Raw genomic sequence first — 23648 nt, forward strand, 5'->3', positions numbered from 1 at the left:
GAAAAAAAAGCAATGTGACAATTCAACAGTGACCATGGTGGTTGTTGGAGGTGACTGCAATATGTGCAGGCTTAATATATGTATGTGGTGTTGCTCAAATTTACAAGAAGCTGAGCCCAAAGCTCCCTTAGAAGGCACATGTGAACATCCTGCTCTATTTTGGAGGTATTTTCCTCACAGGTGAAACTGGGTTTGTTGCAGCAGCGTCAGGAGTTGAAATAACAATGCTTTATGGCACAGTTTACTGATGTTTATAATAAAATAAAATGGAAGAAATTTGCACTAAATTCAAATGCATGTAAACTTTCGTTTAAAGGATAAAAAATTGTGTAAAAAAAAAAAACGAAATATATTTACACAACATCTTTTTAATCAGCTAAAGCAGAAATCATGTGTGATGCAGGAAAGCCTGTATCAGGACACAGTATTGGTTGCCATGGCAAACACAGAATCCTCCATCACACTCTCTGTCCAAATAGCCGCTGGGCAGAAGAGCAGCGAAACCTCTGAAACACATCATCTGCATGGCTTTAACGGCTCCGTGCGTGTTTACTGTACTCAACAAACAGATGTAATTGCTGTGCATTATTCTTAATACTTTAATAGTTTTAGTTGCCATGGTGTGCTTGCAAAAGTAGCTTCAAAACTCTGCTAATTATTATAAAACCAAAAGGAACAGAGTCTAATTAAAGTCTGATGACAATTGTTAATGGAGGGAGTTTTGGATTCATCATGCCATGAGTCATTGGGTATAGTTAGATAAATAAAAAAATATTGATTCCTTTCTTTCTTTCTTTCTCTAATTTCTTTTGTGTTTTGCTTTGTAGTTTTTGATGTTGGGGCTGCTTTGGTCTGAAAGCTGACTGTGGCTCTGTAGCTTTAAAGAAGTACCAGAGGAATATGGGTCAGTGGAACACCAGCACAAGCGCGAGGGAGGAACGGAGGAACTGAGAAAGAGAAAGAAAGCGAGAGAGAAAGAGAATTTAATGATTTGTAGCAGAGTTTCTGAGAATATTAGTGGACCAGCAGAATAATTGATTCTCCTGTGTCAGTATAGATGACTTTTATGAGCAAACAACATTCAGAAGTTCAGGAAATAATAAAAAATAGAACAGGAACTTCCTCGTTAGAATCACACAGCAGATATGTGTCAAGGGTGTGTGCGCGTGTGTGTGTGTACGTGTGAGAACACACAACCTACATGTTTCTGTTGCAAACCAATAAAAGGTCAAGTGATTTGTTCATAAGAAATTCACAATCTAGTCATCAGATTCTCCCATCAGAAAACACCTCTCTTCATACACACTACACAAATATGCAATTTTTCCTTCTGCATATGTTTTGATCAGCAATTTTAAGTTGTGATGGTTTTTAAGCAACAGGTTTTTCTGACAGTGGTTTGTTTACTAGTCTAGAACTGACACAAATTACAGTCAGATTCATTTCAGCAGTTACTTAATAATACATAACAAACCTCTTCTTCCTGATACCACAGATCACATCCTAACCCTTACGTCAAATAGTGACATTCTGTCAACACTGATAGCCTTGTGGGCAGTGCGCTAACATACAGCTCTGTAGCACTACGAGGATCCGTCCCAATCCTGCCCCCTAGCTCTCTCCCACTTCACTTCCTGTCAGTTCTGATCTATCCTAATAAAAAGGCAAAAATGCATAAAATAAAAATAGAAATAATGACATTCTCTCATCTTTCATACTTTCACTGTGTGTATCTGTGAATCAGTTTCTGCTGATCTTTGGATATCTCTCTCACAAAAAGTTCAAAATCACTAGTTCCTGGGAGCTTTCAGTTTCTTTATTTATATACACCACATACTCAAGCTATGGCGAGAATCGAGTTAGTTGAGCAGATATAATTGCTGCTGTCTCTTTCTTTGTCTATTCACACGTCAAATGTCTCAGAAAATGTAAAAGCGATATCTTTATTACCACACTGCAAATTTGAAGTCTTAAACAACTACATTCTTGCATAAACTTTTAAAACTAGCCTATATTCAGACACAAAAACAGTATGATAAAATGATGGTGGATTTAGGCATCTGCCACAACACTTGCTGCAAAAAGTGATAGTGGAGTGATACAAATGGTGAAAAGGTTCCTGTGTGATGTGGATAAATATCTCGTGAGTGGAAAGACCCCTCAGCCATCAGATTCAACAAAGTGTTGTGAAAAATAAAATTATATACACACACAAAATGATTTAGTCTCGAGTCATTTAACAGAGGGATAGAACATTTCACATATTGTTTTTAAAGAATTAATTGTCTATGTAATGCATAACAAGCAGAACATTTAAAAAATGCTCGATTCATGTTCAATTCAGTGCCTGAAGATGAGTTTAACCTCTCAGTTTCTTTTGTTGAGCCTTACACAAGATTATGTAGGTCAGCTGGAGTAAAGCAGCAGTTTGCTTCAATCTCAGAGGACAGGAACGTCTTGTAGATGTTTAAAACCCCACAGCCAGAAATAAACCTCTAAACTCTATGATCGTTTCACAGGAGGTCATCTTACTCTCTCTGAGCCCAGATAATTGCTGCTCTCTCTTCCTCTATCTATTCACACGTCAAAAGCACCATCGTTCAGTCCATCCATCCATCTTTCTATTTATTCCTGAGCATTATCATCATAACATATGGCTGTTCTGGGCTCCGGTCTTTTATGCTTGTGTGACGGTGTGTGTAGCAATTATCCACATATGTGTGTGTCCTATGCTGCTGTAGTAAACCCACATTGTTCTTTTATAATTGTAATTATCTTAATGTGGTCTGACCCAGCTAAATGAAAAAGCTAATCATCACATATTAGATCAAGTAAAAGGCTTTCTCACTTTACCATCAAGAGTCATCAAAATGCTCCACCTCTCCCTTTATGTGTTTGTGCGGTAAAGAGAATAAAGAGAGACAGAAAGAAAAAGAGAGAGTGAGGGGTCTATTATACAGAGTTAGAGGGGAAAAACACAAACTAATTACGGGAAGAGAGACTATAATTAAAATGGTCTGTTTTTAATTTAACACTGAGCTACTTTATATCAAACAGAACAGTGATCACTTAATTATACAGGCAACATCAGAGACAGAGAGAGAGAGAGAGAGAAAATGGGAGGGTGGCTTTGGTAAGAGGTTGATTGTCTGCTGTGAAGTCTATTTTCATTCTGGAGCAAAACCAGCGATTTTTTGTAACTGCAAAATTCATTCTTTGCATTAAGTATTTTAGTATGGAAGCCTTAAGGCCCTGCACTTTAATTTTTACATGTTTGAATAATATCAAAACTCTCAACCCCTCAGTGAACAATGGCTCCATCTCTTTATTTACATCCCTTCTCGCCATTGTTAAATTATCAATTTATGATTAATAAAATGCCTGAGCTTGACCAGAAAATAGTCTGATGAACCTAAAAAAAACCTTTATTTATAACATAATCATATTTGTTTATCAAGATAATGAAAATTATTTAAAATACAAATTTATGTAATGCAAGTTTAAAATGTACACATGCACATGTATTGAAACATTTATTTCCAAAAGCGGTTTCAAGTAAATAGAGTGACTGTGCACTCCATGGAGTCTATAAAAACAAGGCCCAATGTACGGAGTAAATATAAAGGAATCATCCATAGGATTTTTAACAGGGGTTTAGACTTATATTTAATCATGCATTACATTGTGTTGTTTTAGGATTTAAAGGAAATGTCATAAACTTAACGGACAATATCCTGACAGAAAATTAGTGCCTTTTCTATTTTTTCTTACATTGCATGTGAGAACTTATCAAGAAAACAGCACTGAGGATGACTAAAAGATTCTTCACACACATACATGCAGTCATTCCAACAAGAATGTTTGTGTATGTATGTTCCTAGCATCCTTCAGTGCAGCACAACTAGATTCATTTTAAATTTGTGCAAAACCTGATCATGCAAGATTCAACCTTTTTTCAAATTTTTTTGACTTTTTCTTTTTAATCATAAAAGATTGTTTATTTCCAAATTAAATATGTATTAAATTTAAAACAATTTAACATGGACTTTTTGACCCCAATTAAGAGTGGAACATACTACAAGACTTTTCAAATCTGAGCAGATTTACCATACACTTACTGACTTTGTGAACAGTCCAGAGGAGAAACTGGCCATCATACACTAATGGTGCATTCACATGAGGCATATTAAGTGTCGACTCTTGACAGAGTGCATGTCTAAAACTTGGTGCTGATGCGACTGCTCATGACAACAACCAATCATATTTTCCAATGAACACGATTGGCTTGCGTCTGCGCTAGGGTATTTACAGATCTGATTGGCTTTTCTAAAGGTGATCCAAGTGACTTATGCCTGCGTTGAAACCTAAAAAGTTGAACATATTTCAACTTCTGCCACAAGCAACTCCAGTGACTCAAAGGACCCACAATTCAGTTCTGCAATGCATGATGTCACCAAAGTAAACAAGAAGCAGGAACACTGAAAATCAGCTCAAAATATCAAAACTTTAATGAACTCCGACTGGATGGAATCAGATTTTAAAGCTAAAGAATCAGCGTCTGTGATCATCATACGATGCAATTTTCTATGAAATCTGCAGAATGGCTGTGACTTGCGCCAACTAGCATCAACTGTAAATCGGGGCAAAAATTCTGTAGTGTATTCCAGCCTATACAAACACACCCAGAGAACATGATATTTTAAAACATTATGTAAGTTCGCCAGAGGGACACATTGAAACGTAACCTGATTAGATTGACTCTAGTCGAGGGCCACTTCAGAGCTATACTTGTCCCAAGATGCAATTCAGCATTTGTTAATACAGACACTTGCAGCTACAGGTCAGACAGTCAATGGAGCTGCAGTTTTGCAGTTTGACATGTATAATAAATTCACCTTTCAACCTGTACCGCATCCAAGACAACAAGCACTGCTCTTTCGAAATGCCCATTTAATAACCTACCAAACCATCTTAATATTTGATATCATACAGGCTGCATTCATTTATCAGACTTATATTTTGTATTTAAAAGGCCTTTTGGCTAACGCTCCTATGTTTTTAGTGTAATGACTGTTGTGGTTTCCTCTCATTAGTCTATAATTCAAGAACCATCAATCTCTCCTGTGAGCACCAACGCAGCATAAATAATTTACTTGTATATTCAAAACTTTCATTAGATTTCATTAATATTAACCACTCAAACAATCCCCACAGTCCTGCAAAATATAAAGAGAAAGAGGGGGAGAGAGTGAGAGAGGCAAACTGAGCGATCAACACAGAGAGAAAGATTGTAACTGCAACAAAAGCCGAAATACTGATTATTTATGCTGGCACAGTTACATGCAAACTCAAACATCACACACACATACCGAAGGCTCTTGGATAATTAACGTTTTGCATAACAGCAACAAAGACTTGTATTGAGAACATTATCTATGACATCAGCATGACATCACTGATTCCATATCAGTGTAGCCAAAGTGATGTTAATTTATCCGTTTAATTTTTGGAATATCTGTAAGCTGACACAAAGCCTACGGCTCTTCCTGGCCTTTTAGCAAACAGGAAAACAAACAAAACAATACAGTCAAAGTGAGTCATGACTCATGAGCTTATATGGCATCATTGGTTATGAGCTGGACAGTGCAATATTAAGCGGGAAATTACAGCCACAAACATAAATTCCTCCTGTCAACTTTTGTGCATACAAACATTTGCATAGGGCTGCTTGGAAATAGAAATCCTGGATAACGATATACTGGAAAAACGAATATATGTCAGCTAATATTAGCTAATAGTCAGCTCAACAAACCACAAAACCAAAGTCCAGACCTGAATCTCTACCACTGGAGCCACACCCAAGCTGGCTGAACACAGATTGGGAGAACAAACTGTCGGATATCCCATAATGCATCACTGTATGCACCAGCTCAGATAAAAGCTACACACTAACATGAAATACTATTGGAAAAATGACTGTTACTTCATTTTTATCTCTATAATGTTTTCATTTTAAAAGCACCATTTGACATTCTTTTAATATTTTTACTTTATCGCTTTAAAAAATTTATCCTTTCAATAATATTTTTTACTTTTTTTTTTTAAAGAAATATGTTCTACATAATCTTTTTATGTCAATTTTGTACATTCAGTTTAAAAATGTTCTGTGTAAATGATGCCAAGATTAATATTACATTTTGCAAAATGGTCTTTGACAGTCTTGGAAGCAGCAGTAACAAAAACCAAAGACGGCTATGTTTTTCCAGCAGTTGCCATCTTTTTACAGCAAAATCCATTTATGGAGTTACATTATGGTTGTACAAATTTCAACTGGTTTCAAATGTTCTGTTTGTAAAGAAAAACAATATTTAAAGAATAGTTCATTTTTAATAAAAAATACTGCTATAAAGAATCATTTATTATTATTTTGTGGTAAGCCAGCTAAAATTCTGCTGGGGGCAAAAAAATATATTTCCAGCAGACAAACATCCTGTACAGCTAGGTTGGGTAAAGGGTGGATGACACTTTACTAACCACAACTGAAACCTCCTTCAGAGCTCAGTTTTGCAGCCAAAGGGTTCACCTGTACTTCCATGTATTTTGCACCAGATGACCATTTTACCAGCCACTATTCTATTCTATCCTTTACTGTAGGTGTGGTATACATCAAATGACAACACATTGGTATACATTAAAAACATGAGAAAATGGTTCTTTGAAAGATGTGGTCTCATCTGACCACAAAATCTTTTCTCATATTGCATCTAGGTCACGAATCACGATTTTGCTTTTTGGTAACTCCAGACATGCTTTCACATGGTGCTGTTTGTGTAATGGCTTCTTCTATGTCACCCTCTCATAAAGGACAGCTTTACTCCTTTGAACTACAACGGCATCAAAAACTACTGTTTTCTGTGGCATCTCAAATGCTTTCTTTTTTTTTATTTTATGGTTTATTGATCTCCAATCTCACAAGCTGAAAGCCGCAAGTACATGCTCAGAATATCTGTCTCTCCTTCTGGTTTGCTTGATTTGATTTTCCAAGACCAAGACAACGGCTTTAGAGTGATCCCTGAAATGGTTTTTGGAAATATGACCCACCTCCTGAGATCCAACTTCAGCTGCCTGCGATCTCTCTGTCTGGTTTTATTTTGCGATATACCTGCCCTAAATATATGGCACATTTTAACTGATTTTGAATGAATCTACAGCACTGCATGAAATTAATTTAATGCAAATGAGATCAGATGCATGTTTTCCTTAAGGACACATTGGTGATGGTGCAGAATTGTCATGAGTCAGCCATAAAAGTGAACATACAAACAGAACAAAAAAAGCCCAAATCCTCAACCGCCACACAACCAACACCCGCCAAAACAGATGAACTGTAATGGAATTAATCCCGGACAGGAATAGTTTTAACCTGAACAGACTCTGGTGTTCTAAGCAGTGGTAAGAATAGGACTAACCTAGAAACCTAGAAAAAATAACCACTCATGCTTACACAGAAAGAAGACCCCACTCAAGCCTAAGAAAAGAATATTCCCAGATTAAAAGAGGACTTAACCTGAAACACTCATCTGTGCATGTTGCATTTATAGAGTGAACCTTTTGCTTATTATTTACAGTGCAAACAGAAATTATGCCCATCATTTGAGCAAAGTATCAAGGGGCATAGGAAAAAGGTGGGTACACACTCCGCCTATGCTCACAAGATCAATGAACATTTGACTCCTCATGATATGACCCCTTTAGACTCTCTGTGTGCCTCCAGACTTACACTGCATCACTCTGATGATTTCTCATAGGGCAATGCTTTATATCAAGGTTTACAAGAAACAGTGTACTCAAACAAACCCATACTTCCACACAGCTAAACACACACACACACACACACACACACACACACACACACAGACACACTTGTACTTAAAAAAAAAAAGAGACAAAAAAAAACCAGAGGAAAAATGATTATGTCTCTTAATCATGCACCCATAGGCACATTACATAAAATGCAGAAAAATGTAGGCTGGGGGAAAGTGGAGGGGGATGAGAAACAGACCTAGAGGGAAAAAAACTGAAAGAAAGCACTTAAAGGAGAGAGGAGGAGGGATGGGGGAGAGAGGCATTTGAGCAGAGAATGACGTCTGTACAGGCGGTTATATAATCGTGCGCTGAACATTGCGTATGTCACCATTAGAAGGTTACAGACAGCGACATGAATACCAGACATTTTCTCCATAGTCATGTGCAGCATACTTCCACTTGCTTAACGTAATCATGTAGCCACCACAATACAGCTGCCCCTGCCCCGCGAGACCTTCTACGGCCATTAAATCCCTACTCAGAGAGACTTATCTGCCCCAACACCATCTACAGCCGTTCACAAGTGCTCTGGCTGGCCTCCTCTGTCAGGTTTGTCTGAGGTCATCATTTACTCCCCTCAAACCCATCTGACATGCTTTTCACTATCAAACATAACAAGATATTTGGTTACACTTTATTTTAAAGTGTCCTTATTACAGTGTAATTATACATTTATGAACTGAGTAATATTAATTAACTACATGTACTTACTATATGATTAGGGTTAGGGTTTAGTTTAGGGTTACTCGCATGTAATATTGCTTTATTAATTGTTATTATAATATTAAGTACATTTAACGTGTAACAAGGACACCTTAAAATACAGTGTTACCAGAGATTTTATGCAGAATGTTTACATTGTTCCTTAACATTAAAAGAAAGCAAATCAAGGACGAAAAGAACCAGATTCTACCATTCAAAAGTTTGGGGTCAGTAAGATTTTTAAATAACTACTTTGGGTCAGCAATTAAATTCAAAAGTAACAGTTAATACATTTATAATGTAAAAAAAAAAGTTTATGTTTCAAATAAAAGCTGCTCTATTGAACCTTATATTAATCAGGAGAATATAACACGTGAGTTTTTCCAACAAAATGTTACTTAATCATCAAATCAGCAATACTAGAATGATTTCTGAAAAAACGGCTGCTGAAAATTCAGCTTTGCCATTACAGGAATAAATACGTTTATAAATAAGTTTATAATGTACTCAAGCAGAAAACAGCTATTTTAGTCTATTTGATTTGTTCACTATATCTCAGCTCATCTCTAAAGCCACATAACAACCTTGTGCCAGGAAAAGACCGAAATTGTCTTCGTTATTTCAGTATTACTGTAAATCTTGCATCACTGACATCAATATTTCATGTTACTAGAAATGACAAGCAAATTCTACAGCTTCAGGCCATGTCTTATCCCAACCGTTTCAGTGTACAATGCATATACAACCTCTTTAAGATTAGAAATCTGCAGAGAGCACATTTTGAACTGTTTATAGTTTGCTGAAAAACCTTAAGCTAAAAAGCCAGTGACTTTTACAAATGGCCCATGAATCGTTTTAAACCTTGAATGTCTTTCCAGAGAGTTCTCTGGCACATGCAGTTCATGGCTAAATACATTTGCTGGATGCAATGCTCACATGATAATCACGATGAATTTCCATTGAGTGCTTCACCTGTCCCCCTTTTCCCTATGACGCCGACATTGGGCAGAGCTACAAACTCCACATACACAAATATAACTTTCAAACACAGTAAAGCGACATGAAGTCATTTGTTTATAATGAGTCGCCTATTTCATGCACTAATTTCAGTGCTGAATGCTGATAAAAGTTAAACAATACACAAGTAAGATAAATCTAGATAAAAAAAAACACCCGTGTATTTTTAGAGAATGCTTCCTAAATGTGAATTAATGTTATCATGACTATATATATATATATATATATATATATATATATATATATATATATATATATATATATATATATATATATATATATATATATATATATAATAAAAAGAAGCATGATCGAGGTCAGTGGCAGTGAATAATGCAAACATGGCTGATGGTGGTAGCAGTGACCTAATCCCAAATCCGTGACACATCCTGCTCTGGGCTGACACTTTGATATGATCACTGCAAAAAACAAAGCATACCGAAACTAATGAGGCACAACGGAGATATTCTTAGCATGATTCTGGCCTTGCAGCAGAGTACTTAATCAATGAGCTTTCTTCACATCGGAGAATTTATAATCATGACTGGGGGTGGTTGTAGGCATCCAGTACCAGCTTTTAACCTTTATATCTCATTTATTACAGCAAGAGAGGAGATAATCTCTATGGCAATAGCTAAATTCAAAGAGTTTTAGACTGAGGGTAAATTAAAAGGTTGCAAAGATTTGTTTTTCAACTAAATGCTGTTCTCATGAATGTTTTACTCAAAGAATCCTCAAAAAACGCATCACAAATATAAATCACTGTAGATTTAATTCATCATTCTTATCAACCCCTCAATCAGATTTTGCATCATTTAGCTGGTAAATAAACCCTGAAACGGCTGTTTACAGAAGCTTCATGGCAAACTACAAGGAAAAATCCAACTAACAGATGATTGTGTGTGTGTGTGTGTGTGCAGAAATATCTGACATTAAATAAAAAGTCATGTTAGTTTTAGAATTTCACTGCCAAAAAAAGAGCATTGGTCAAGCGTAGACATAAACATGCATAGTCTTTTCCAAATATACTTGGATAAAGACACACAAGGTGAAAGTTTGTGTCCTGGTGGTAATGTTTTTTTTTTTTTTTTATATCAGGTAGCTTCATATAAAATCAGTAATCACATGGTCTACCTGCTAATTGTGGATTTTTGTTTTGTTTGCAGTCTGTTTGTGATGTTAATTCAGAATGGGCTATGGGCAAACTATATTTGAACAAACAGATAAGAACTGAGGCTTATCAGGGAGAGCAGCTTTGTTTATTACTTTACTATATATGTTGTTTTTGTAAAATTATTGAGTTTACTTTACTGTGTTAACATCATATGGGGAAGATGATATTTGTGTCTACCTCACCACCAACCGTGTCTGTTTCTGGACAAAGTTTAGCATCTAAGTTTATAAGGAAGAGTGAGTTAGAGGATGTAAAAGAGCGCAAGATCAAAGAAAGACAGGAAGTGTAAGTAATGTCTCAAAGTGTATCATAATTGAAACATGAATGTAAGAATCGATTAGCCTCACTCTAATTGATTCAAGTCAAAGAAAGGAGAGAGCAAAAACTTAGAAAAAAGGAACAATGAGGAAAAAGGACATGACATTTCAGAAGGAAGAATATTAAGAGTAAAATATAGCAGTTTGCAATAAAAGAAATGAAAGAGACAGATAAAAGAAGTTTCCAGTGTTTAATTGTGTTGTGGTCACCAGTAAGAAGCTTTGAGAAGACGGTAGTAAAATTTCTCAAAAAAGAACAGTGCTGCCCTCAAACTGTGTTTCACAACCTTGAGAAGAAATCATTCACACTGCATTCATTTGTCAAACTTATACAATCATCTGAGCGACCTCAGGGCAAGGAGAGACAGTGGGCATGAGGGAGGGCAAATATCATAGTTTACAACTATTGCTATACTGTATGCTATATCTGTATGCTGTATATACTTTTTACTGCCATTACTACTACTAACAGTAAAAAAAAAAAAAAAAATTATAACAACAACAATTTTAGCAATAAAATTTTAATAACAACAACATATGATGTTCAAGACAGTGGTTTTATTTATGTCAGTACCAACAATCTGACCTTTGGTTCTTGGTATAGATCAAATACCTTGCATTAGAAAGATTTCTTGATGTCTTTGAAAAACATCAAGTCATCTAGGCATGACAAAATAACTTTAACAATGTGTTTTCAGAATACAGTTTTATAGGTTTACTGTTTAACTATAAAATCACCTCGTACAGACACAGAGAAGCTTCACAAATGCTTTTTGACTGCCACTAGGGGGCAACTTGAGATCGTTGTCATTTACATTTCCATACACTTGGCATAATGCTTTTATTCAAAGTGATAAACACTGTCTGAGATGTCTTTAAATACTTCCTGAGTTTTTAATTAATAATATTTCATAAATTAAACCATGATGTCAGTTGCTGGCCACATGACATGCAAGTAAATACAATATTATTATTATTTTTTCTATTTGTGTATCGTTGTTCATAAGTATTATTTATTTAGATTTTTAATTTTTATGATTTAATTAGTAGCTTTCAATCAACTTCAAAGCCCCCGGGAGTTCACAAACACTACTCTGGGAAACCCAGAATTAGGAATCAATCACATACAAAGTTTGCAGACAGTGAAAATGTTTCAAATATATTAAAACTTAATTTTTGCTAAGGACTTCATTTGCTGATGAAATTTATATAAATCTCACTTTATGCTTGAAAGGCTGCTTTTTAATGGTGTCAGACATTGGGTGTTTTCTCTAATGTTTTTATTCTTCACTTTCTCCCCTTCATTGTACACATTCTGTGTCCTTCTTTTTGCTGAGTTTCTTTCATTTTTATCTGTCTACTCAGTTTTTTAGCTTCATGCTCTGTTCACATGGCTGTAGATCCGACACAGAATTTGAACATTTGCCACTGCTCTGAGAGCTCTTAAAGGGCCAGCACTTTTTTTTTAACACAATCAGGTGCAGTAGCAGCTCACTGCCATTTCTGCCTGCCAAGTCACAATGACATGCTTGCCTGCATGCTAGGGCGAAGCTTGCAGGCCATGCCCCAGTAACCCAGTTTCCCCAGTGTGATAGCTCCGTAACAGCCCAGCAGTGGCCCTTTCACTGTGTCATCTGTTACCTAACACACACACTCACACCAGAGGGGGTGTACCTGTCACATGCCCTCACCACCCACAACCCCAAGTTTCTGCTGAGGTTTTTTTTTTTTTTTGTGAGTCACTATATGAGATTTTCTACTAATGAGAGCCTTTATGCAGAACAATTTAAAATTTAGAGCAGAACACAGCACATCTGCCCACACAGTGCAACAGATATACAGGACTGAAGAAAGAGAATAACTGACTGAGCCATTAATGCAACATGAAACAGATAAAGAGAGCTATATAAAACACTAAATCCTTCAAAAATACATCTGCGCTATTCTGATGAAGTAATGTTGATAATCAATGGCTGGCAACCTCAGGAAGAGCCAATCAAGAGTCAATCAAGAGCCAGGAAAGTACTACCAACTATAGGTTTTGAAAAAATAATATGTCCTCATTCCCTGTTCTCTACATGACACTGCTTACAAAGTCCACTAAGTAAGTAAAGAAAAAAACTGATGAGCAAATTTGGATACTGTGAACGAAATGCAGAATTAATTTGGCATAATGCACATAGCGCATGAGTATTTTGTAGCAGCTAGCCTAGTCGTAAAAGTATATATCAACTGTGTAATAGTTTACGAGGTGCATTATGGGATTGAATGTCCACTGTGGTTTCGGACACACTACAAATGGTTGTCCCCTAAAGCAGAGAACTAAGGAAATTGGGGCCATTTCAGACACAGGTAGCGTTTTGCCAAATGTCCATTTGCGTGGTTTGGACAGCATGTGATTGACTACAAACACCTATTCTTTTCTTGACCAACACTAAATTCACTAGCAAACGTCTTAACACATGAATCTGATTTAATATCCGTCACAGCACAGTTATAAAACAGCATTCTGCTTCATTACATTAAGTGACCACTGGGTGATAATCAGCACATTACTAACATGGCTAATTAACTGGCAACTTAATTAACCATGACACAGGCTGATTCACAATCTCTCCCTTTCAGTCTCCCACCCATTCACAGTCACTTTCAGACAGATCAAATACACATGAAACACACAAATAAATGCACATTATTATCATGATTCACTTTTCTTTCTTTAAACATATTTAAATAAGATATCAAAATTTGCATGTGATAAAAAGACACTCTGAAAAAGCCTGCTAAAACAATGTAGACTTTAAATGAAACAGCATCTCATGCTCTTTGTAGGCTTGACAGTTTACAGAAGGAATACAATTATGCAAGAGGACCATCGTTGAGGGAAAGAATAAAAGGTGAATGTTCAGAGTTTCTAAACCAGCTGCACAGTTTTTAATCTAATTTGATATCTGATGGTTCTGATAATCTTCTTCAAGAAAGATCTGAATTTGTTATAAGCGTTGCCTTATTCTGTCAACTGTTTCCAAATTCTCTGCTCAAAAAGATCTTGGATTATTAGGCTAGATGAGTACATACTTTGACCACATTTCCCCTTCCAATTTTTCATTCAGATCTGTTCATTTATATATCACTTTTCTCAGCCAAAGCACTTTACAGAGAATTCACCAGTGTGCAGCATCAAAGTGGATCATGCAACAGCCATAAGGTGCCAACAGCAGCATCTGTCTGGCCAACAGGTTTACATCCCTCTTGGAATCTGTATGACCACATTGAATCAGGACTTCATTTAAACATTAATTCTTTTTACAGAAATGTCACAATTTCTTTATAGGGGACTATGACCCACAAAAAGCACAGGGTGTGCACCATCTGCTGACCTCACTAATACTTTCAGCAGCAGCCTTCAGTATGTTTCCCCATCCCATTACTGACAAGGCTCAACTCCCATTTAGCTTCAACAGGAATGGGGGCCAAAACAGCCTAAAACATATTTTTGAGCATTACATTGCTTTTCGTACAGCTGAGGAGAACACTGTTACTGATTTGAAAATAATTATATTTTTCAATGCAACAAAGCAGTTCAGGTGTGAATCCTTCACACCAGTGCATTATCAAATATAAATCAATTTGTTCATAGATTAATTTGATGTCATTTGAGTTTCATTCAGGCAACCAGAATAAAAAAGGACTGACAACTGCCCTCGTGCTGTGCCAGGCATACACAAACTACACAAACAATAAAGCCTTTACATCACAATCAAACAAGTCACCAATATACAATAATGTTTAATTTGCGTCCCTTTGTTAACTTTGTCCAGAACTAGTAACATCAACAACTGAACTAGGCTACACATAAAATGAGACAATAAGCGAGATCGAAGTCATTTTTGAGCGAAAACTATAAGCGAGTGTCGAGTGGAAAAAAAAAAAGTCTGAACGAACACATCGTCAGCAGTGAACTTTTTATTCCCCTGAACGAAATCCAGGGCATGACGTCACTGCCACCGGCTCATGATTCTCAAGTCATGTGTTACATAACTTGCAATCTTTTCATATGTGCTTTTATTCTGAGGGTTATTACGTCCAAACTTTCAAAAGGCATATCGGCATCGTTTAAAGCATTATCTATGACTTCAGTCCATGTTAAAGAAAACAGAGTAGGGTTAGATTTTACTCTACTTTACCTATTGACCTCTATTTAAAACATACAGAGAGACGTCAGCTCGGCCAATGAATGAATATGTATATGCAGACTCACACAATCCGTACAACCATCTGACATATATCACATTCCATAGATATCACATTCCTGGAATATGTCACTTAACAAGTAGTACACGAACAAAGTACACAGACTGTACTTAACAATTAAGAAACAAATCACTTAATCACAGAGAGAACCCCATAAATGTATTTCAAGAAAAACAAATTTACTTCTCGCTACTAATAAAAACAAGACAAACACTACTCGTTTTATCTGTTGCAACTTTAACTGCACGAACATAACGTCTACAGCACCATGTAACCCCGTTATGGGCGCCTTTAACACAATGACACACTTCTTGTGTGCTCTAATTTCACAAACTAAACCAAGCAACAACCGGCAGTAACGTACTCACCTAATCAGAGGCAGCAATGAGAACCCGACCTCAACAGAAAAGTTGCTAGGAATCTCCAGCAACGAGACACACCGAGATCGTTTTTTGCCTTCCTTGCCTTACACATGCAATAGGGTTACATAACCGGCACCGTTTCTGTGGGCAATGAGTGACTTCCAGAGCGCTTTTTTCATTCACTGATGTTCATTTTCCAACGCACACACCTCACGCTTTACGTCAGCAGCCGTCGTCACACCTTAAAAGGAGCGAAGGGGCGTGGCCGGACCGGATTCGCCAGAGTCGACGGTGGGGAACGCTGCGGGTGTGCGCTCGCTCTCTCTCTCTCCCTCTCCGTTTTCATTCTCAACCCATTTGAACTCCGGCCAGAGAATGTCATCGGCGGAGAATTAAGGAGGCCGTGTCTCAGTGAGGCAAGCTCTTCGTGTGGAAATAAAAGGGGGAGCCTGGGTTACAGATTTAGTAGGTTGTTACAAATACCAGTCAACGATGTTTTAAAAAAAATGTCATAGTTATGCTCGAGTTTCCCCAAATGACGTGGGAGTCCGGCAGGCAGTTATGTTATGTAAGGACTATTGTTTCATTAAGGTGTATTTCGCAGCTTATTAGTTTGGGGCTGTAAACGATGCCTTGAAATATTGCGTCATCACTAACCTCCATCTGGACCAACAAGTTTAAGTGAGCACGAGTGCCAGCGATGGGGTTGCATATTTTTATAGGCTATAACTTACCAATATATGCGTCAAAGTTGTTTTCAAACGTTTCTGCAACCATAAAAGTTAGTTAAAATACACGTTGGTCAGAGCGATTGTTTACAACGGTCTCCAAATAGATTCCGACGAACACTAACGTGAGGTGAGTTTGTCTGAGGTGGTAACCATGGAAACAGTACGCCACTAACGCCCTTTCCAAATACGTCAACAAATTTTAAAAACTCATCATTCAGCATTTCATTCGCCTATCACAAAATATGCATCCCCTTGTAGAACTTACTTTGAAAAACCTGACAGGCAGAAAATCACTGCATAATTCGTACTCTGACCCCCATTAATTTTACCCTAAGAAAAAAAAAATAACCGTTAAAATTTTTGCGCGAGTAAAGACGAAGAAATGTAATTCTAAGAAGCGGAAAGATTTTCTTTCAAACTACACAGATCAGCGGGCGGGAGGGGGTTTAATTGGATCGTGCTGCTGTGGACTGTAACTAGGTCATGTCAGACAGTGATTGCCATCTGCCGACGGTTCGCTCAGCGGTGCTTGGTCAATGAAGCAGTCGAGGACAGCCAGCTGTAGTCCAGAGGCAGAAATCACACAGCTGATCCATACTGAGTCACTGTTGTTGTGCGACCTGTAAACGTAAGCTAATACTTATCGGTTGGACATACACAAGCAGTCAAATAGGACCAGAGGTGTAGTAACTTGCAGATGTGGTTGCCAGAACTTGCTAATAATATGTAATTAAAGCCCTTTTTTGTATCATTAAAGCCCTAATTTAAAGCTCATTTACAGTAAACCACTAATGTAAAATGTATAGACAGTAAAAAAATGGTGGATAAATAACACACAATGACTTTTCATTAACCTCATCCTTGACCTCTTTATCAACTTAAGACAGCAGAGTGTTAATTTACATCAAAAGAACCGACAGGGTAACACACAAGACACTGAAAGAATGCAGTAAACATTAACAGAACAAAATAAAACAATACATCAGTGTTCAAAACAATTAAATATAATCCAAATACATGTAATGGTTTGTAAATAAATCAATAATCTCACATGGATTGTCTCATTTAAGGATAATTCACCCCAAAATGAAAACTCATCATCCTCAGGTTTTTTCAAACCTGTTTCTTTTTTTCATTTCTGTGCAAAAATAAATGTAGATATTTCAAGATATAGTTTTAGCTCCCAATTAATCTTTTTTTTTTTTCAATCGTTTTTGGATGAACTGTTCATTCAATATATGATTGTTTCTCTGTAAATTATAAGGTAATTCATATTGTTTAAGATAAAACATTTTCAGCTATTTATATTAATTTTAAATGCATTACAGAATATTACACATAGTATATACACATGTATATAAATAGTGCTTATTATGTCATCATGCAGAATGCTGTATAAGTATTAAAAAAAAATGAAAGTGAACATGAATACTCAAAATTCATGCTCTGCATTTAACCCATCAAAGGGCACACACACACCATGATCACACACCTGGGGACAGCCATTTATGCTGTGGTGCCCGGGGAGCAGTTGGGGGTTCGGTGCCTTGCTCAAGGGCACCTAAGTCGTGGTATTGCCGGCCCAAGACTCAAACCCACAAATGTAGGGTTAGGAGTCAAACTCTCTAACCACTAGGCCAAGACCTCCCCATGTACATGGTATATATAACATACATACAGTATGCATAGAATAGTATAACTTTATCTGTAACATCAAGGAAATTGAGACATTTGGGACGTGAAAGAGAGTGAAGAAAAGAGCAGGTGTTTGGTGTTTAAGTACAGATCAGAGCACACATTGCTGTCCCAGTGCCCTGGCAGAATTCCCAATGAGTCAGTGTGCTGGCTCACTCAAATGTACCAGCCTGAGCTCAATGAATAACTGGTCCAAGATCAGCATGACAAATTCAAGTCTGTACCCGGCAACTCAAGAAGGCTAGTTCTAGACCAGTAGTCTAAATCATTAGCAAAATCATTACTGATCAGAAATTACTAATAGATTTACCTCTGAATGCTGAGCACATACACATTTCTCTCGTGCAGGCAGTTTAGATAAATGTTTACAAGCCTCAAATTAGCCTCTGTGGATTACTCTGCGAGAATTTAGAATTATTCTTTGTTTCCGTTTCTCTTTTTTCTCTCTCTTTTAGACTGAACTTATCTAAACAATTCCAAGACAATATGAGAGAGAACCCAGTCTCCATGGCAATGGTCGCTAGTCGGTGAATCACCCTTAGTTACTTTTGCACAATCAAAATACAGGATGAGAGCCCAAATTGTGTCCATAGAGACTTAGCGGATGTGTTCCACTTGGGCAACAGGATTCTGGTTCTGCAGGTTGAGACGGGACCCATACCTAGACAAAAATATTCGTCGATGTCTGACCCAGTTTCTGGCCATTGGTTTTGCTTCAGATCCCATTACAGCACTACAGTAGATTTGTTCCAGGAGACACTTAGCCGACTACAGCTACAAGTATGTCTCATACTTGAATGAATAACTATTGAATGAATAACTATTATTATTTAATACATTTAAAATTTTAATTTATATAAATTATTCATTTTAGATGAGATATTTATGTTCAGTTTGCAATGTGTCAGAGTATTAGTTGTAAGTCTGAACTGCATGGTCAAGACTTTTTTTTGACCTCAGTTAGGTCATGTATTGTCTAACTGTAGAAAGCCACATTCACATGCACACAGGAAATGGGGGGGATTATACAACATCCTCTCACCTCTCTGCATGTGTGTTTACACGACGGGAGTGAGTCATAGGGAGTAATAGGGGAAGATTTGTACGCACACACACAAACACATACCCACCCATAAACTCAAGCACGTATGCACCCTCACAGATACGTACACACAGACCTGGATTAAGAATGATATGATGACGCAAAAATGGCTGGAATATCTCCGTCATCTCTGTGTCTGAGGAAGCAGGAGTGAGGAGACACAATGAGTGGAACAGAAATAGACAGACTGCTAGTGGTTTTATCATGTACTGTGTAGATTCCAGGTCAGGACTGCTGTCTGAGGAACAGTTGGATAACAGCTATCCTTGCCCTATTTATCTGTAATACCCTCCCACCGTCACTATGGAGCTGCAGTTACTTCTAATAAGACCTGTATTTTTCAGTCATCCCTCTTTCATTCCAACTTCCCCTCAGTTCTTTTCTCTTCTGTATATGCCAAAGTATTGCTACACTAACATTAACCTGTGACCTCTCCATCTCCTATCTCTGTTATCAAGACATGATTAGAACATGTAGGTTCCATTAGGCCACCTGTCTGAAAACTGATCCTGAAGATGGGGCCAGTGGCAGTTTATCTGCTCTTAGATATCAGATGCTTATTCACACACTTTCATCCAGACTTACAACACAGTGGTGATATCAGTAGGAACTGAACTGGCAGCCATTCAATTACCTTTGATGAGCTATAACTATACCACCCTACTTTCACCAAACTCAAAAAAAGTGTCAATTCATAAAGTTAATTAGTAAATGTTTTCATTCAATTGTGAGAATTCAACTGATCAAATGAAATACATTTGTTGAAACATCCCTCTTCTGATCTGAGTACATTCAGGTAAATCAAACATCATGGTCAAATATTACACACAGATGGCCATGAACAAAAAATACTAACGTTCACTTTTTAAAAAGTTATTTTCAAACATTAAATATTCTAAATATATATTTATTTTATAATAATGCTTTAATGTACAGTATCAACACTAGTGGATTGTTATCTTTGTTGCAAAGCGACGTTTTGTTTGTTAGGAAATATATTATCAGAATGATTTGAAAGAACAGTTCATAATAATATGAAAATTACTCACCCATAGTTCATCCAAGATTAGTTTTCATCTTCATCAGAACAGATGAGAAATTCAGCATTTAACCACTTGCTCGCCAAAGCATCCTCTGCAGTGAATGGGTGCCGTCAAACTGAGAGTTCAAACAGCTGATAAAAACATCACAATAATCCACAAGTAATGCACAACAATCCAGTCCATCGATTAGCATCTTGCGAAGTGAAAAGTTGCATATTTGTAAACAAATCCATCATTTAGACATTTTTTTGACTTCAAACCATTGTTTCTGGCTAAAATCCAAGTCCTCTCTTCATAATATTACTCATTCTGATGGCACCCATTTGCTGCAGAGCATTCAATTTAAGTGATATAATACTAAATTACTCCAAATCTATTTCGATAGCCTGAAGGCGAGAACATTTTCAGCAGATTTTCATTTTCTAGTGAACTATTACTTAATAAAATAACATCTATTAAATATGAGTCCTTTATATTTTATTATGTGACAGGCCTAATGTTTTAGAAAAGCAATCAGTTATTTATTATAATAGTCACAGTTAAATTGGTTTCAGGTTAAGTGTTAATTTAACCTTGACTATAGCATGGCGTCTCATATTTTATTGCTTAAACATGAATTCCTATTGTTGTATTATCTAAAGTTCAGTATGATAGTTCTGCTGACAGCAGTGTAGAGTCCTGTAGTGTGGAGTTACTCGACTGCGCTGCACAGAGCACAGCTCAGATATAGTAGTAAACAGTGGACAGAGAAAAGGACAGAGCTGGATGGAAACCTGGAAATTCTAATGCTCCTTTTCACTCTTCCTCTTCCATCCAGACATGCTCTCAATATTTCCGCAGGGATGTTTCCCTGCCCAGCTTCATACCTCAAGCCATTTGACTCACTTTTCCCTTTCGTCTGTTTCTCACTCATCATAATTTTGGCTCAGTCTTATTTAGCAGTCGGTATGTAAAAGCTCTCATTCCTTCCATTACCAGATGAAGAACAGCACAGTAAGAATCTGTCCAGACCAGAACCTATTCATGAACTCATCAAAACCCAAATGCATTTTTCGGGGTGTTTTGATGCAACTTGATACAGACTGTCTTAGGGGTTCAAAGACACTTTTTCTTTATATTATATAATCTAAAAATATGAAATATATAGTCTGATTTATTCAGAAAATTTACTGATGTGAGCTTATTTTTCTTAACTGTGCATTGCTTCAGGTACAGAATGCTAGAAGGAATGAGTTTAAAATGCCTATTCATGTGGTTGAGCTCAAGGCTAATCTCAAACAGTATTCTAGACTTGTTCTTGTCATAATCTTAACCATGGGTTTATGCAGGAGGTTATTTCTGATTTACAATTTTAATTTAAAGCTACATATACACATCCCTTCTTTGGCAAACTCTGCATGCAATCATCTTCTTGTGTCGCCTTGGGGTCATGTTCTCTAGTCTAAACTAGGCTTAGAAATGCAGAAACCTCTCAATAATCATGATTTCACCGCCCTCCGTCACTGTCCCTAGCTTAGTCTCAGGCGAATTCACTTGTCAAACCTAATTACATTGAGTTTCCACTTGATAAAAAAAGTGCAGAGCTTGAAAGCTGTAGCAACCACTTCTGATTTTCAAGCCAGAACATCTATTCAGTCATGCTAAATTAATATATTGAGGTTAAGTGTGAGAGCTTTTGATTCAAAGAGACCGTGTTAAAATAGTTCAATAAATGTCACGTGATCAAAAATGTCTGTGAATCATAAAGATATATTATAGGCATAGATCAATCTAAATCAATATTCTGATGATTAAGTTAAGTTTTATTTATATGATCCTAAAAAGGGGCACAAACAATGGGGAGATGGAGTGTTGATTTATTTGCTACATTGATCTAAAACACATAATGTTAACATAAAACTCTGACCCTACTGAAAAGGGTCCAAATATGACACTGCAATAACAATGAACTTTCATGGGAACAGTGCGTCTTCTCTGCCATCCTGAATTAACCCTGCACAAAAACACAGATTAACATCTAACACCTTCTGACACAACCTCTATAGCAAGACCAAAGATGACCTCCTCCATTCTGTGAGAACTCAGGCATCTTCTCTCTGATAGGCTGAGACGTTCAGAGAAAATTAAACACACACAGAGAGAGAGAGAGAGAGAGATGGAGTCACTCCATTATGATTCTCTAGTTCAGGAATGAATCAGACAGAGTGTGTTGTGTGTTTCCATCTCTCCCTTTAGTTTTTATCGTCTTGCTTAATCCTGTTTTCCCTCTCTGCATTGGCGTGATCCTTCATTCCACGCAACGTAAACGAAGAGAGCCAGAACCACATGGACGGCAAGCACAGCAACGATGGCTGCATAGAAGTAGCTGTCATTGCTAGAGTATCCCAAAAAGGCTGTGAAGAAAACGTTAGAGTTAAGCAGAACCCATGAATTACCGAAGCAAATCAGCTCCTAAGTATTTAATATGCACTGACATGTAGTGTTACACATGGATATTAAATAATATTACTGATATCATTATTTTAAAGCATGATTAAAAGACTGGTTTATCAGCCGAAGGAAGCAAATACCTTCAAAGAGAAAAGACTTTGATGCAAAATACAGTCCGATAGGTAAAGTTATCATCAGAAGAGTGAAGAACAACAGCGTCTTGAGCACAGAGACAAGTGAACCGTCATTCCTGAATGAAAGCAAAGAAAAGAGATTAGACAAATGAAACTACTCGAAATATGAGCTTTAAAATCATTTGAAATTCAACAATGATATTCATTAATGGACTATTTCAATTTAAAATTGCTCTAAGTCATTGTAATTTTACTGTAAGGTCACGTGCAGTCTGAGCATAAAAGGCGCATCATATAAAATATCTTACCCTCTGAAATCAGGCGCGGTTGCAGGCATGGGGTCCACAGCAGTCTTATCGTAATTATGCATTTTGTATTTGTAATTATGGACTAAAAAGAAGAAAGACATGGGACCTCAATAGCTCATAATTCCGTTCTGCGACATCTTGAGTGATTTGCGCTTCCGGGTTTTTGTCACATGATGCGGATGAACGTGACAGCGGTTGTGCGCGCGATTGCGCGCATGTCCGCTAGGGGGCACTGCGGTGCTGTGACGAGCTTCTACCAGTAAATTAATTTGTTGGATAAAATAATCTTCTGGAAATGTCTTTTTAATAGTACTACAATGTCTGCAAGATTTGTTGTAAAAATTGTAACATTAAAAATTTTCTTGTTAATTAAGGCGACACACTTCAGGTGAATAAGGTAAAAGAACTAAACAAAAAACAAAAATATTAGTTATTGCCTTACCCAGCTGATTGATTACACTGATGTAATGTTCTGAAATCTGAAATGTTAGGTTTAGATATGCCAATGAGTCA

At 36.9% G+C, this 23648-nt stretch overlaps 2 protein-coding genes across 5 annotated transcripts in view; both read right to left on the minus strand.

The window, feature by feature from the left end:
- npas2 (neuronal PAS domain protein 2) overlaps window positions 1-15878 on the minus strand; it is a 51245-nt gene extending 35367 nt beyond the window's left edge. Inside the window, exon 1 of one of the 4 annotated variants that reach the window (XR_008153812.1) lies at window positions 15699-15878. The gene's annotated coding sequence lies outside the window, so the exon portion shown is untranslated. The remainder of the gene's footprint in view (window positions 1-15698) is intronic. The other 3 variants (XM_052556161.1, XM_052556162.1, XM_052556159.1) reach the window with 3 other exon arrangements.
- Window positions 15879-22103: 6225 nt separating this feature from the next.
- LOC127957565 (vacuolar ATPase assembly integral membrane protein vma21) lies at window positions 22104-23311 on the minus strand. The gene is made up of 3 exons (XM_052556165.1): window positions 23136-23311; window positions 22834-22943; window positions 22104-22656 (listed from the first exon to the last, which is right to left on the minus strand). Exons 1-3 carry the CDS (start codon window positions 23234-23236, stop codon window positions 22514-22516), a joined length of 354 nt encoding a protein of 117 aa, XP_052412125.1. The 5' UTR covers window positions 23237-23311; the 3' UTR covers window positions 22104-22513.
- Between the last annotated feature and the right edge of the window lie 337 nt (window positions 23312-23648).

This window comes from Carassius gibelio, chromosome B5 (assembly GCF_023724105.1).
Source record: "Carassius gibelio isolate Cgi1373 ecotype wild population from Czech Republic chromosome B5, carGib1.2-hapl.c, whole genome shotgun sequence".
Lineage (NCBI taxonomy): Eukaryota > Metazoa > Chordata > Actinopteri > Cypriniformes > Cyprinidae > Carassius > Carassius gibelio.

Excerpts from the sequence above, each read along its gene's own strand:
- LOC127957565 (XM_052556165.1), bottom strand. The coding sequence starts at position 23,236 with ATGTCTTTCTTCTTTTTAGTCCATAATTACAAATACAAAATGCATAAT. Across the intron at positions 22,944-23,135 it reads ACCGCGCCTGATTTCAGAGG|GAATGACGGTTCACTTGTCT; the intron begins GTAAGATATTTT and ends GCTTTCATTCAG. Across the intron at positions 22,657-22,833 it reads AAAGTCTTTTCTCTTTGAAG|CCTTTTTGGGATACTCTAGC; the intron begins GTATTTGCTTCC and ends TTTTCTTCACAG.